Source organism: Anopheles nili, chromosome 3 (assembly GCF_943737925.1).
Source record: "Anopheles nili chromosome 3, idAnoNiliSN_F5_01, whole genome shotgun sequence".
Lineage (NCBI taxonomy): Eukaryota > Metazoa > Arthropoda > Insecta > Diptera > Culicidae > Anopheles > Anopheles nili.
This window is the reverse complement of record NC_071292.1, coordinates 40,812,976-40,830,043: the sequence shown is the minus strand read 5'-3', so window position 1 is coordinate 40,830,043 and position 17,068 is coordinate 40,812,976. Positions and strand designations below refer to the sequence as shown.

General features: G+C 38.6%; 1 protein-coding gene across 1 annotated transcript; it reads right to left on the bottom strand.

Annotated features, from left to right (window-relative positions):
- Window positions 1-13,018: 13,018 nt before the first annotated feature.
- On the bottom strand, window positions 13,019-16,945 carry LOC128724327 (O-acyltransferase like protein-like). The gene is made up of 11 exons (XM_053818056.1): window positions 16,915-16,945; window positions 16,106-16,245; window positions 15,465-15,696; window positions 15,290-15,392; window positions 14,834-15,211; window positions 14,237-14,393; window positions 14,083-14,159; window positions 13,896-14,009; window positions 13,663-13,813; window positions 13,251-13,580; window positions 13,019-13,187 (listed from the first exon to the last, which is right to left on the bottom strand). Exons 1-11 carry the CDS (start codon window positions 16,943-16,945, stop codon window positions 13,065-13,067), a joined length of 1,836 nt encoding a protein of 611 aa, XP_053674031.1. The 3' UTR covers window positions 13,019-13,064.
- Window positions 16,946-17,068: the final 123 nt, after the last annotated feature.

Below are 17,068 nucleotides of genomic sequence, written 5' to 3'. Positions count from 1 at the left end.
GCACGTTTTTAGTCCCTTTTCTGCAAGCTGCACGTGCATGGCTGTATAACGTTGCAACGATACACGTGTACAGCCTATGCGCTTAAGCATCACATCTACTATCACAGTAGTTCCAAGCTTGCGCACTAACGACTCGTATCATCCAAATTTCAGCTCCAAAGCAGCTTGCTGGACGGTAATCTTCAAAAAATTAATAAACAAATTTCGTCCATCGAACCCGGCCATTAAACAAGAGCGATGGTCAAGGATCTTTCGAGTACGATGAAACGAAACTAGTGCAGGATATTGGTGGATGAGCGCAAAAAAATAGAATCATACCAAAGCAAGGCGCGACGGTAGTACAAATACTGAAAAAGTTGGTCTCTTTCTCGTACTATCTACATGGAGCTGTTGGCTCATGTTCTTTTTTGCCTACTTGGATAGCACTTCACCGCGTACCACGGCGCAACGAAAGGTCAATAGCCTTCACACACAACGTCACTCGTTCCTTGAACGCCCTTCTTGCTGAGCATTCAAACGAAATCCCCGCACTCTTTCAGCGACTCGCTACGGCTCTTCGAAAGCGGCTGGTGACTTGCGGTTAATGGGACATCCATATATGTCTTATTACTTCGTTGGGCAGGAACAGTTTCTCTCAATCCGGTCGATATTTTTTATGAGCTTCAAATATTATTAGTGTTAACTTTAACATTAGTTCCAATAGTTTTACAAACAAAAAGCGTTGTGAACCGTTGTTGAATACAAAACAGCATGTGTACATCGCAATCGTTCTTTTGCATTTTTTTTCTTTTTATTTTCTGTTGTGCGCGGCAAAATCTGGCAAATCAGATCCAGGTGAAAGTTAATGTACTACATTAGGCTTTCAATATACACTGAAATATACTTTTTATTAAACAACATATTATTGGATCGGACATTAGAACTAGGGTCTTTTGCGATCATTTAGAACCAGCAGGCTAAGGAGCTACATACATGCAAATTTTTTGATTATTTGAATGATTTTTCTAATTGATTTTTTTGTGAGAATTTTGATGATTTTTACACAATTTATATCAGTGGATATTACAAATCTCGCGCAAATCGTACATATTACATTTAAATTTGAAAATATGACATTTAAAGCATGTTATGAAGTTTAAACACATGTTGTCAAAGCTGATTTAAGCTTTTCCTTACCCAGGCAGCTTAATTTATTGATTAAAGTTCACTTATTATTGGCTTCTTATGCGACGAAAGATACTTTGAAATGCCACTTTTTGAATATATCTATAATATTATCTGCAAATATCTATGATGTCCAAGTTGGCTGCATTTCAATCACCTTAGAAGCTGATAGGAGCAGTCTCTCAATAAATGGACATCGTATTTATAACGCAAAATGTCATTTACGAATATGAATAGCCAGCAGAGTTATCTGCTGATTGTGTCGATGTTGATTCAGCAAACTGTAAAAAAGGCCAAAACCAGTGCAATTATGCAACAGCACATAATACAAATAAATAATACTTGACTTAATTGCTGTTTTGGTAATATGCAATTCACAAATATTTAGTTTTTGTAATAACAACATGCTTTACTTTCGAATTATCCTTTTTCTATTTTTTTCTATCATTTCAATCTTAACAATTGCCCATACTTCTTCTTTTAATTTCACTCATTATTGTTTCTTTGCTCATTCAATCATCTTGACTGTCTTTTGTACCTCATCCTTTCCAAACCCCTTGTGTTGCATTATTTGAACATCTGTCCTTCTATCCCTTATACGTGTCCTATTTCATTCTTTCTTCATCTTGTACCCCGTATCTGAAACTCATTCTCATTAATAACATGTTTCCAATTCGCCTCGTCAAATCCTATTCACAATTCGCCTTATCAATCTGCTCCGGATGTCCTTAAATTTATTCATTTCAAAATCATCTTTTCTTATCTGGTGATTTTTGCCAGCCACTTGTTTTCAGCATCCTTATCCATACGTCTACCAACACCATCAGTTTTTCACCCCTTTTCCCACAACTTGAATTGTAAGGAACACCTTTCTATAAATTTCAGCTGACGTAAGTTTAAATATTGCTTTTTCAAGCCAATTGTGTCACTTCTATTTCATCAACTTTCCATCCATTCCACCTACTCCCTTCATTTGATTTATCTTCTATTTTGTACCAGTACTTCATCGAGGTCAGAAACTGGTGGAGCTGGTTGGTATATATGCAGTAGTGTTAGCATGCAAATATCGTCGATTGTCACGATCCTAGCTGGTATATTGTTGGTTGCGATCTGACAATTGCTACGTTGATCTGGCGATCTTGTTAGACGTGCGGAAAATTTTTTTGGTTCGATAGTTTAGAATGTTTGTTACGAATTACAACATTTTTCGATGAATAAAGCAAAACATATACGTATTCAAAACCGTGAGAATGCGGTACAAACATACGATTGGTTTCGAGTTAAACTCTCGACTGAGTTTCCTCTGTACGAGCCTATTAGGCTACTTAACAGTTTGAAGTCATAGTCCTTGTTTAGTGTATTTCTAATTTTTGAACAATGAGGTTATATCCTTGTATCTAACATTGAACGTACTAATGCGTGCTGAATGATGATGTATCTGAGATTTAAAATATCGTGTTAGGAGGAGGATCCTCCATGAGGAGTTCCCAGGCAATAGTTCTTTGTTTCAGTTTTGTTGTTTTTGAAATTTGATGTAGAAATTGATATAGAATAGCTCCTACATGAATAACATATGCGTATTCATTACTTTGAATCAATTTGGAGTTTAATATGGCATGTAGATATACTTCAAATTGTCTTCTTGTTCAATTTGAAAAAAGTATAAAACACCCAATCAAAATGATCGTAATAAATTATCATTCTTGATTTGATGGCCAGCAAGGAATGGCTTTCGAGGGTGTCAATTCCCTACTAGAGGTATGTTCTTTTAAAGGCGTGACGATGATTAAGTACAACTTTTGACCTAGTCTTATAGTGAAACAAAGCGAAATATTTGAAGCACTAGAGTGTAGCACATAAAGAGAAAGTGTGTAAAAACTTTTAGTCGCCAGAGGCATCGAATGTTCAAAGATGTACGGATCGTAATGGAAAGGATAGTAATATAATAAAGTACTGCAGATTGGAAAACCGAAAGTATATAGTCCAGAGTAATATCTCGCAGAAAAATGAAAACATAGTGGTAAATTCGATGGTGTGTTGAGCTGCCGATGGAGTGATAACATAAGTGAATATAAGGAATAGATAGATAGATAGCAATTAGATAGAAAGTAAAAAGGATTTGTAATAGATAAAAACAGCCATAAATTATGACCAGTGAAAACAGCTGTGAGAGGTTCGATAGTCGAAGCGAAAAGGTGCGGCTCAAACACACGATAGTATTGGGTTTGAATCTCGACTGCGCCTTCCCAGAACCCAGGACTGACTGACTATCGAGCTAAGTGAAAATTTCATAGAAAGTCTTTGTCTAACAAGGTAGACCATGATCGTACACCGGTTGTTCCAAGGAATGGTTGTTTCATAGAACTTATTCTAACCTAATAACATTACAGTAAAAAAACTGTTAAACATGAGCTGACTAGATTCGGTATTTACCTAATACTAATACAAGAACAATATAAAACTTTCATGACAAAACTATACAACTATAAAGAAAAGTAAAGAAATATTCTTATTTCATTTTGTTTGTAGCAGTGCTTAAAGAAACTGAAACTTTAACAGCATTACCTCATTTTGCCCTGCTACAGGCGCATTAACCCATTGACGTAAATAACTGTCCGAGCCATTGTCGACGATGTATCAATTCCTAAATTGCCACAACGTACAGCAAGTGCACCCATACATAGCCCATAGCAGTCAAAACACAGTATCTGAACCTGCGACATCGATAAGAAAGCGGGCTTTGTTCAATTTTGATAATGGCTACCTACCAAAAATGTACAGCCACATTTCATTAACCCCTGCTTGGATGGGTATGCAATTAGCTGTGATTTTGATTTTTTTTTATTTTCGACAACGACAACTTAACAACTGTACAACATACTTGAGAGCGGACATGTTAAACTGTTAAAAGTTTTATGCCGTTCTAGCTAATCATCACTTCCACAAAACAAACCCATGCTGAATGTGAGCAATAACAAACTTTGACCTCAGACCGGCATATGCATACTTGCATTAGGCACAACATATTCGAGTTCAGATAGTGCCCGACCAGTGCAACTACGTCAAGTGCAAGTGCATGAGTATTGGCGATAGCAGTGTCGAGGCGAAATGACAAACGAACAGAAACATACGCACCATACAGCGCACACATCCTGTCGAGAGAAGTTCGTTGGCGTACGCACCCACAAAGCATATGAATCGGCGCTTCGTATCTTTGGTGCAAGTTCATTGACCTCGCGGACTATCTCACTCGTGCGCTCACTCTACCTCCCCCTCGTTTCCCCTCCTGGTGATATCGCTTTAGCACTAGCGTACAGCCGCGACAGCGATACGCCATATAATGATCGATAGAACAGGCAAGCAGACGTCAACACACAGCGTTTGCCGTTTGCTGATATTGATGCTGACGATGATAATGTGGGTTTTTTTTTGTGTGTTTGATAGACGCGGCGCGTAGTTGAGTTTATTCGTGTCCCTTTCTCGCATTCAATAATCCTCCTTCTTACTTCTGATCCTGTCGCGCATTATTAGCGGCATCGCTTGTACGCTAGTTTGGGGGGCGATAAAATATCTCAACCCAATGCCAAACCAACGAAGGGGGAAGTGTTATCAAGGTTGAGATAAACGAAGGTCACCCTCAGAAGGCCCAAGAACCGAGGAGAGCCTTTAGCGCTTGGAAAAGGGGAAAAGTGGTGGTCTTTTTATATTTTGCTTTGAGCATCCTGTTTGCACCTTGAAATCTATGCATAAAGTGATCAAATAGTAGCTATCAACTCGCGATGGCTGTTTCTCACACCAAAATTAACTTATCAAATATACCGTATTTTAGCGTATGTAACGCCCCCCTCGGATTAAATATCCAAAAAAATTTAAAAAAGTGCTTTTTCGTATTTGTAACCAAGTATAACAATTTTATTGACACAATTCATTCTTCACATTATATTTCATAATACTCTTTCAAATCGTCCTCACTGATGACTTCAATTTCAACTTTGCAATCGTCCTTATCATCAACCATCTCCATCGTCACTATCTGCATAAAATGCAGCATCCTCTGTTAATGTTACTACCCATGTGACCCCGTTAATTCGACTTTGGTCATTTTTGAGGCAAAAAAAGGGGTCGTGAATGAATAAGCATTGTTGGATAGATTGAACATCATTAATAGAATAGAATAAATTTTATAATCATCCGCAACTTACCTCAAATTCTTGTAGCTAACCATTATCGTCTGCCATTGCGTTGTTTGCAGGAGTAACGAAGCACAATTTTTGACACCGTAACACTGCACTGTCAGAGATTAATTAGACTCAAGGACGAGCTTTTGGTGCTCACTTTGCGATTCGATTCGACTGATTCATTTTGAATGCTTGGTTTATCATACAACAAAATCACTGCACTGCATCTATATATCTGTATTATGCTCGGTGGCACAACCTAGTACACTTTAAAGCACATGATGTTTTTATGTGTTTCACGAAACGATACCTTTTTTCAACGAGAAACCACGTTTTTACATCACACACTTCGAGTAGTACCGAGTTCCCAAAACACTCTGCCAGACATAAGCATCATTTTTTTTTCACGTTCACGTTTTCATTAGCATATATTTGGCAACTATTTCTTCGAGAAATGAGTTTTTCCAAGTTTCTGAGCAACGAGCATGGGTAGTATAAAATTAGCTTGTACCTCTCTGTTATCAAGCTAATACCGGTAATTATCGAGCATCTTTTCTTTCCTCACTAGTCATAGTTCAACGTAAGTTAATTTATTGTAAACCCTAGATTGTCGGTAAGAATGTGTGCGATTCAACATCCAGTGATGGACGCCATTCATCGTACTCCTTCGATTCAATTTAGCTGAAGCACAAGCAGCTGAAGCGCCGTGCAAAATGCCTTTTCTCATTGGCACAATCTACTGTGCTTCGACAAAAACATTCTCCCCAAAGGAAAAACGAATTGTGCGTGTAAAACGGTAAGAGGCCTTGCCTTGTTTTAAGTTCGACAAATGCAGAATGCGTCATATCGAGCACCAGTTTCAGCAGTGCAGCATATGTGGAAGAAAAAAAAATAAATTGTCTCATATGAGGCCCGCGCCAACTGTCAGCGCGCGCTCGCCTAGAATCAAAAGTGCAATTCATTCGTAGTAGGAAGCGGCGGCCCGGAACCTTCTGACTTGGTTGGGGAGAGAAGAAAAAAAAACGCACCCTAGGAGAGAGAGAGAGAGAGAACGATCGCGCACGATGTGTGGTAACACGTGAGAAATCGAAACGAAAACGCACTCCGCGAGAGCATCTCCCATCGTTCGACATCGCGAGCGCGCTCTCTCTCTCTCACCGGCGTTTCACGCGAAGAGAGCCGGGCGAACAAATTGAGGGCAACATCCTCGAGCAACCTTAAAACGGCGTGGAGAAAAGGCTATTGCTCTTTTGACACATATTTAATTATAAAACATGGGTCCAGCTATCGCAGCGCTCGTCGCGTCTGGCTCGTGGGGGTGAACGGTCGCGGACGCGACGGGTGAAAGAGTGAATCCCGCAAACTCCAACACATCGAATCGAGGCACTCGAGGGCACCGACTGCGTTGGAGCGTTGGAGGCTTCCTTCGTATGTATGTGCGCGCCGGTAGAACTCGCGCGATTCCCTCCGCGGCGCGTACGTTTCGAGCGTGTTGGTGTTGCCTGCGTTAAAGCCCTGTCGCTTATGAGCAAGCAAATCAACGCCCCAACGCGCAGAGTCTTTTCATGATTGGTAACTGAAATGCAGGTTGCGTTCTACCAGAAAAGCGTTTTGTAAAACCGATGCAACAGCATAAGCATAGGTCTTTAAACTGTAACGATTATATTCTTCTGCAACTCATTGCGGTTCAATTTTGATCAATTTTTAAATGCGCATTTTACACGCAGCAGAGTGGCACCTCGTCTAACTAACAAATGGATTGTCATTGGACTTTTTTTTGAAAAGTATTTTCTTGAAGAGATAAACAAGAAGCCCACTAACTACTTATCCGAATGGTTTAACTTCATGAAATATAGTGAAACGAACGATGTCATTGAACTTTAGGAACGATGTCATGATCCTGATAGGAGGATGCTTTTTTAGCAGCACAGATGCAATGGCAGCAACACTCCCATGTTCCTGGGAGGGATTCTTGCTTTAGAATGAGAGGGAAAAACAATTGAATCTAGTGAAAGCCGATCGAAATGTGTTGGCACCTGGCAAAGACGTTGCACCCACGGAGGCATACGTTCACACGCTAATACTAACGGGATCGTTTGTAGGTTTCTTTTTGGTCTGAGATGACAAAGCCTGCTGCATTGTCTTTGAACCGGTCAATTTAGAAAGGCTGAGAAAGGCAGTGAAAACATTACTCCAGGGGTGGTTGGACAATTTTTTTTTGCATGATACAATCTGCACCTTCGCCGCAAAACTCAAGTTCAGTTGAAAATTTGAACGCTCACAGTGCGTTAGCGGTAGAAGCGTTTCCAAAAGTGAGAAAATTCAAAATTAGGTTTCCCATATGAGAGATAAAAGAGACAGATGCGACATAGGAAAAACCGAAACGACAATGAGTAGAAAGGAATGCGCCAAAAAGGGACATGACATGGGCGAATGAAGAAACATAAAACGGTTAGGTGGATATGAGAGAGAGAAAGAAAGAGATAGAGAGAAGAGTCAAAACGAACGGCAGAGAGAAAGAAAGAAAGAGAGAGAGAGAGAGAGAGAGAGAGAGAGAGAGAGAAAGAGAGTGAAACAGCCAAAGGAAGAAAGCAAAAACAAACAGAAAGAGAGATAGAGGGCGTGAGAGCACCGTACCAACATTAAACCGCATTGTCCGGAAGTGATGCTGAAGCTGGTCACTAACCTTTCAGCACATTCCATTATGTACATATATTTCTTCCCTCAATTCTTTTTATGTGCTGTTGCACACGTTTATCAGCAAAAAAAAAGCTGCAGGACCTTATCGGTAATGTGCCGGTTGTGATCTGTGCCGTAAAGTATTTTTGTTTTTTAAGGAAAACAAAATCACACTTAAAAGGACGATTTTCTCGTTGGTAGACTGAACAATTCAGAACGTGCTGCTTAAATCACGATAAAACTTTAGCTTGGCTGATTGCAGCAAAAGAATCTACGATGGCATCGAGTAATCAAATTGGTTTTCTCTGTCAAACTAAGTAACATCGTTGAATTTATTATTCCATTTTCTTACACTTTCTTCTCCCGTATTACAGACCACACAGTACATCGCACGGGGCTCAAATCGCATCGCTTCACACAGGCAAGAGATTCGAAAGATTTGCTTCCAATTTTTGAATTACTACTGAAAAACACTTGAACTGGTGCGTTATTTTGTCTGAACCCCAGCCCTCCCATTTGTTGTCATCACAGGCGCAGTCACATTGCAATTTTGAACGAATGCAACTATTCAGAATTTCGCACACAAACACACGCACACATATGCACACATACACATGCATACACACACACACACACCCATCAACGCGTGTTCATACACACGCAAATACACAGCTTGTTGTATAATTAAATTGCTGTGCGTTAATGCGCCAGTGATATCACACAATGAAATATTTCCTCAGCTCTGTTGAAAACTTTGCGCATCACTTTTCCATATTTCCGAAACCGGCACACGTACACGCACTGCTACCAAAAAGATACAAAGACGCTTGGTCTCACCAGCTCTTTCTTGTGCGCAATTGTATCAACTAATCAACTCCACATGGGCTCTGATAGACGGGTAACGTTTACCTTTGCTTCGGATCAGCATCTGACAATCGAAGCAGCCTCTGCTGAACACCTCGGCCTCTCACACATGCATATTGCGATGGTCAACCAACCGATTTACTGGCCAGAAGAGTATGACAGAAATGGGGAATAGATGACCCCAGTAATAGCACTCGCAATCGCACCAACTGGCCCGCACTTGGTGGCTTTTCCTATGACGTTCCGAAACACTTTACACACTGCACTAAGGCTACGGCTCAAATTTGTTCGATTCAAAATAAAGCCGGCCGCGTAATCGGCTGATCCAATCGACCAAACGGTGCCCGCGGTACGCAACGAAAAGCACACGTCCTATCCGCACGACAGAGCGATCGAAATGAATGGAACGATACGCGAAGGGGTGATGAGGTAGCGATTTGTTCTGAACGCTCGTTAGCGGGAAAGAGAGCCTTTCTCGCCCGAATCTCTCGTCGCCCCAAGTCCCCGGACAACTGTTCTTCTCGCGCTGCACTGTTTCACGTTCGGCCGGTTTTTAGAAGGTTTGCAAACAAAGTGCATTTGTACACAAAATACAAAGCTACTGTCATCCGCCACCGTGCAGTGCTGTGCACATTCGGACGATCGAAAACCGGCCGATATCCAACCAACGCTGCTTTGCCAAAGGCATTAGAACCCAACAATTGCAAAATGTGCCGCTTAGCAATAGCAAATACGCAAGCGATGATTAGACTGAGTGAGAGTGATTGTAGAGCAACAGAGAGAAAGTGCTCAGAAGAATCTAGCAAAAGAGAGAGAGAGAGCGAGAAAGAGAGAGAAAAGAGCGAATAGAAAACGCGTAAGAGAGACGGTGCATGAACTGTTATGACGTTTTTTTTTTCATCGTTTTTGTCGCTTTGGATCATGGGGTGAACGACCGAACGGGCGCGTGTTTTCAAACATGGCACACCAACCCAACGATGGCGACAACACTCACACTACCATGCAGGCACGCGATTATTTTTGCGATGATTTCCATGGCTTCGATGAATGTGGAGCGATGATTTGATGAGCATCGCCCTAGCATTCTGCTCACATCAAACGAGAGAGAGAGAGAAAGAGAGAGAGAGAGAGAGAGAGAGAGAGAGAGAGAGAGAGAGTAAGTCCACAGGGGAGAAAGAGATGATCCACGATCCAAAGGAAGAAAGAGACCACAAGCACCTTTTCCTTTCGGATACAACTCGCGTGCTAGTTAAAATTGAACACGAACGTACGGTGACAGGAAAGGTAGACTTGTGTAGAATACGCCTTTCAACTTGCTTGTGCGCAAGTTGTATGCAAGCTGGGATAACAGCGTTGCGTTGCAAGTTTGTTATGCGATTCTATTTCATGAGGTGTCATAAAAAAAAACAAAATCAGCCCTCGTCGGATCGACGGATAAAATTTAACATCCAAAATTTAGGCATAGGAACACTGGGTTGTCCTTGGGAAGAAATCTCTTGGGAAAATAGTGTGATATGGCCAAACAGGAGAGACGTGGGTAGTGCGGTTAACCGGGTTATCGATTTAAAGGCTATAAATTATAAGCTATGCATACTGTGCAAGTGAAACAATTTCTTCAACGAAACAGCAGCGGCATAGAATGCGGACATGCACTGATGGCTCAGCCAACAAAATGATCGAATTTACCGCTCCAAGAAACATCAGTGGAAAGGACAACGGGTGCGGGAATGCGGGATGATAGGAGCCCGAAACAAAACTCAAACAAATGAGCTCAGTACCTTTCTACGTACAAATAAATTAAATGGAACGTGTTCAGTTTTGGATAATTCCTACTCGTTTACATGCTAAAAGTCCTAAAAAAATTTGTTTTATGCATTATAACACCTGTATTCATGCAAATGTTAAGTACTAGATTGCAAAAAAAAAAGTTCGGTTACTTATTATCTGTTTTGATGAAGGAATAACTTTAAAATAATTCAAGTAATATTATAGTCAGAAAAAACAGCGTTACATTAAAAACTATGCGCTACACTATCATAAACACATATACACAAAAATACATCACACAAAAACACTTTACATAACAAATCACATCAGTTTATGATAAGATCAATAATTTAGGTGCAATTTAATACATCAATGTAATTCAATATGTGACTAGTAATATAAGAATCTAGTATAAACCTTGTATATTATCTAGAGTTGTCTAAATTTTGTCAACTCCTACTACTGTATCAAATCCGTTTAAAATACTATCACTTGTTTGAGATGGTGTTACCGATTGATTGGTGTTGACCTAAATTTCACCATTTTTTATTTTCAAGTCAGTATGAGATTTGTAACAAATATTAAAAAAAAACAGCTCCAACAATACAAAGATCGTTAAAGTTTTCTGTAAAGTTTTATAGTAATAAAGGTATAAAGTTTTCTTCTTTTGTCTAAACATCGGTTTTTGGGACAAACTAAACTACAATTTTGCATGGAAAGCGAAGTTCATCATTTCCGTTGATCTTATGACTATCATAGACAATATATTGCATGAAGGACTTTTTGTCGCAATTTTCTATAATGATAGCTGAATACTCTTATCTGTTTTGCAAACATGAGTTTTTGAATAGTTGCATCAAATTATTCTATTCCCGGTATTCAATATCATCAATCCGTAGCATAAAACAATTTATCCTTACACTAACACTGATAGTGTTTCAATGAAATAAACTTTATCTTGAAGCACCATATTCAAACAATTTTTCCCTCTTTGACAGGTTATAACTATGAGATTATTGAACATGAGTTCATAATATTTTGGTGTTATGTAATTTAATTATTATTTATTAATTTAACTAATTATTTATTTAATTATTTGATAACCAAACAGTGAGCTAATTCTAATATCGGACGTACTCGAAGCAAAATCTAACAGGGTTCTATATTAGTTGAAATTTAAATACATTGCAGTTAATGGAACATTCTCCGGTAAGAATCGGTTTATGCGCGATATTTTTAGAAGCTCCCTGTCCCGCAAAGATCGTACAGGCACATTTTAGAATCTTGAGGAAAACAACGCTTGCGCGACGTGGCGTCTAATATAGAGTGGCAGATCTTTGAAGATTGCAATGCACATCGGGTTGGAGATAAACGAAGCAGAAACCAAACTCAGAATGGCATCACCAGTGGTCTTGCTTACAAATGCAATTGTAAGTCGACGCAGAGGTGCTGTGTAGATAGTTGAGCGCTCCTTCGAAGTTGTCCACAACTTCTCTTTTCTTGGGTTAAAGGTCAGCACCGACATTTGATTGACATCGATATTTGATTGCCATCGATATTTGCGTCTCAGACGGTTACTGGATCAAGTTCGACTAGTTCGGAAACAAGCTAGACATATATGACAGAGTTAGTGTTGATTTACAGGACAGAAACAAATTGATGTTTGTGCCCGGTTGGTGCCAAAGCGAGGCTCCCATACGAATTCCCTTCACAATTGTCGAAAGGAAAATTGCTCCAACAAAACATCTGATTTATCTTATATTTGGTATACGTGCTGCTTAGTAGCGTATGCAACAATACAATTTCTTAACTAGATATTTACTATTATTTAACTAAAATTGCAACCCCTCCCAGGGAACTAAAGAGTGTTTTCCTGTTAGATAAAGCATATTGTATAGATACAATTATTCAAAAAGCTGTGAAAGAAAAGAAGAAGATTTGGTTGTGGGTATGATATAATGGTCAGACAAGGTCATAGGACAAAGCAAAGAGAAATCTGAGTTTGTTTAAACTAAAAAGAGTGAGTGTAAAATAAATAATCAAGGGAACAACCATTCGGAAGATGAAGTTAGTCAAAACAAAATAGAGGAATAAATACAAGAAGAAATTTTACTTGCGGATGAAAGCGACGCCCCAATGTTTTACGGGAATAATGAAGAATTGGAATGTAGAATAGTAGAAAAAGATGGAAAGTGTTTTTTTATATATGTTACCTTTCAAAGCAATAATCACTGAATGAACAAAAATAACATCAGCCGGTAAGGAATGGGATGCTTCAGTCAGTACAAAAATAAAACAAAAGTTTTCTACTGAATACGTTTTAATCGTCATTTTTGTGTGGTGATATTTTTTTCCAACTCATTTAATCCCTTGCATTTTTATTACGCACTTGAATAACTTATTTTTACAGTTTTATATTTTTTTTGATGTCATAAGGAGACGTCTAAGCATTGTGCTGAACGGCTGCTCAATAAATAAATGTAGTATGAATGACATGCAAAAAGTAATGTTCACAATTGCGGCTGTGAAGAAGAGCTACAAAGAAAAGAAGAAATAAATTAATAATACGTCTGACCTGTAAGAGTAAACTAAACTTACTATGGTAAAACTGTCGTACATAATCGGATATGTAATGTGTTTGTATGTAGCATAAATTATTCCGTATTGCAGTAAATACACGCTATAGCTCAACTTGGATCCAACCAAAAAAACGGGATGCTGGAGTGTTGATAGTAGCATTGAAGGAGTTTTCTGGAAAGCCATATGAAGTAACACAACGGAGGGAAATATTCCCCATGCGCTCTTCAGCATCGATCCGTAGAAAGCCAAAGCCATGGAGGGATGGCTTAAGTGATCTGAAGGTAACAGTACGGTAAGTCCGTTCATTGCTACGAAAAATATAGCACTACTCGGCAACAGATATCGCAACTGTAAATAAACGCAACAATTATAATAAGTAATTTACGGAAGTGGAAGAGCGACACAAAACAGCGGTTTTAAATAATGTTACCTTAAGAATACTGACGGCTGCCGGATTATTCCGAAAGTTATAATACAAAATACCAGCAAACATACCAAAGAAGTAGTTTCCAGCATTTGTTTCGAATGGAATGTACATCTTAATGTAGTAAGGCAATGTTCTTATTTCTTCAAGAATATATCTGTGAAATAATGTAAAATGCAGTTCAAAATACGGGACACATCCTGAGAACATTTGGTGATATGAATCATACCAATACGTACCTTACAATCATCATGACAGTGGCATCCAGCCGGTTATTGTAAATCACAACCATTGGAACCAACAAGGCAATTAGCGCCATGCAAATTGCTATTGGTTTTACAAGCCGTGGGACTCTAAAATAAAATTAGGAATTATAGCTAATTACCAAAAATAAGCGCTATGGAGTATTGAAATTTGTTTACTCACCGGATGAGCATCATCAGCACTGTACCGAGAACGTAAAGTTGAAAATCTGCACCCAAATACCAAGCAAACTGGATACACTAAAAAGAAAATAAAGCCATAGTTAGCATTATTATTTATGAGCAAACAAAACAATATCCAATGGAAGATATTTTACCGGCTTGCTTGGGTGTATATAGTTGTTCAAAAATAATACGTTCGTCCACCAATTTGTTGTGCAATGATCTTTGTATCGATCGCCAATTGGACCATCGTATAGCCTAGGGTACCATGAAGCATGGAAAAAGATCACAAACAGATAAAGAGGCAGAATTCTGAAAAGAAATCAAAGTAAAAGTAGTATATTTGAAAGTTTTTGCAGTTTGCCCAGCACTCAAGAAAAACTAAACTAATCTATTTAATCTATCATGAATGTTATTAAACCCTTCAAAATGAAATCACAGCCGAAAAGAGATCTCTCTATATATTCATGAATCCGACCGAGCATCACGTCTGTTTGCACTATGCAAAGTATGTACATACTGTTTGCCGTGTGGGACAGAGAAACAACCTAAGAAAGTTTATTTATTCATCGTTACAGCACTTTACACGTTTGAATTTACGTCATTGTTGCGATAAGTAAATAAAGCTGCAAACAGTTCACAGCTCTAGCGCAGGAATTTATCATGACTTATACGAAATAATGTGTATATACGTTCTGATTATCTTATTTACCTTATATATGTATATCTTGTTTGTATTTTGAATGGCTTACCTGATCAATCTAAGTTTTATCCGATTCAGGATATATGTTAACGGTGGCAGTGTACTATTTTTTGTTTGCTCCATCATATTCACCGCCAATAGTAGACCACCGATGACGAAAAATATTTGAACCGTGTATGTATTGCCTGCCATAGCAATAGGAAACCACCATTGATTAAATTGCGCTTCCAGCTGATCGACATTCTTTAGCGGCATCCTTATCATAGGTATCGAACAATGCGTGAGAAGAATAATCATCATCGTCAAAGCACGAATACCGTCAAGGTGGCGTAGATTGATTTCGGCTTTGTCATCTCGTTTAATAAGCCTTCGGAGGTTCCGCGATAGTGAAAACGATTCGACTACGATTGTCGGGGCTAATAAGTTTCTATGAAAGTTAAAAAATAGTCCATTAACAGTATTCACAATACGCTACTTGGCACGTACAGGCATAACTTTTACGTACTTCTCTGCAACACCATCCGTTTGCTGATTATCAGCAACAGTGGCATAGAAAACCGCAGCTATCACGCCTACAACACTGCATATGAATATTATTCGTGCAATTCCTACAAGCAAAAAATATCTCATAAGCTAGATGATGTATAACCCTTGCCGAACGGCCTGTATAATCATGTTACCTGTGCTGGAACTGTTGTCGGCAAACGAATTATTGGAAGAAATGCAGCGCATGATCTCGGTGGTAGAGTTTAGATGATACAACGCCCAAATTTTCCGTTCCACGCAGGTTTGCAATACAGCGGACACATTGTGCGTTTGAGGCTGAACTGTTTCGACTGTTCGACATTTTTGCAAGCAGAATCCAACTTCAATCACTCGTCGATCAAAGTGACGAGGATGAGTAGAGTGATGCTTAGTATTGTAAATGTTGAGAAACATTATAAAAAATAAAAAATGAAAAAACAAAATCACGAAACATAAGAACATTTAAATAATATTTGAAGCACTTCTGAACTTATACAAAAATTAAACACATCACACAGCTTCTTGGGAAAAAATACAGCTTCTAATCCTGCACAAAATTTAAAAAAAAGCTCTCCGCAAGCTTATCACTGAACCATGTATACAATGATCGGTAGAATGTGCTCAATTAACTCGCATCAGTTAGAGTTGTGATCAAGTGAAAATAAAATTTCATCCAAACACAAGAATTGATGAAAGCGTATGTTCCTGCTAGTCAGATTAACACTGTCATTTGCCAGTAAGTAGCTAATCTTCTTGCGATACACTCACAGCACTTGATAGATCCACTACAATTTACCTGTATTTCTCTCCAAATTGTAGATGATGCATTTGAGGAAAGATGAGATTTAACAGTGCAGTACACAAAGTCACTATATTCTCGACGACATTCCTCATAGTCGTCGTAGTCGTAGAGTTTTAGGGATTGTAACCCATATGCTATACACAAAACAAATATAATATATCAATATTTATATATATATATATATATATATATATATATATATATATATATATATATATATATATATATATATATATATATATATATATATATATATATTTATATATATAAATATATATATACATATATAAAAGATATATTTATATAGATAATTTCACTCACAGGGCGCATCACCGCAAGCCGCTATTCCAGCAAAAACTACCATAAGGTAACAAACCAACAACATTATGCTGAGGCAGTTGATTTGTTCGTAGTCGAACACAAGTCTGATAGAAACACAAACTCCAAAGCACCATCGAACGTGTGAATGAAAGCCTGGTCCGAGATGTACTGCGAGGTAGGTCCTCGAAAATATCTCGGTGGACCTATTGATTGCCTAAATGACATTGAAAGACATGGACGTTATACATGTTTAAATTTCTCTGCCGCTTCAAAAGAGCTGGCACGAACGACCTTCGAAAACCGTCGGACCTTTACTAACTCGTCGTTGGGCGTTCAGCTACAGTTCCGTTCCATCTTACTCAAAAATTGGCTACCACCGTATATGTAGCAAAATAGTTTGGACAAAATATTAATGGTTCAACGCAGGTGATGAAAAAAACAACAACTAAAAATGAGCATAATTAACGAGATGCTTGCATTACCGATGCTGTATGATGTAACAGACACAGCCATACTCATGATCTATTGGTGTATGGAATTTCCGTAATGTTTTATGTTTCATGCAGCAAAAGATTATCATCAAATTGATGAACAGCAAAACAGACATGTAACTTTAATCATAATCACGATACTGGT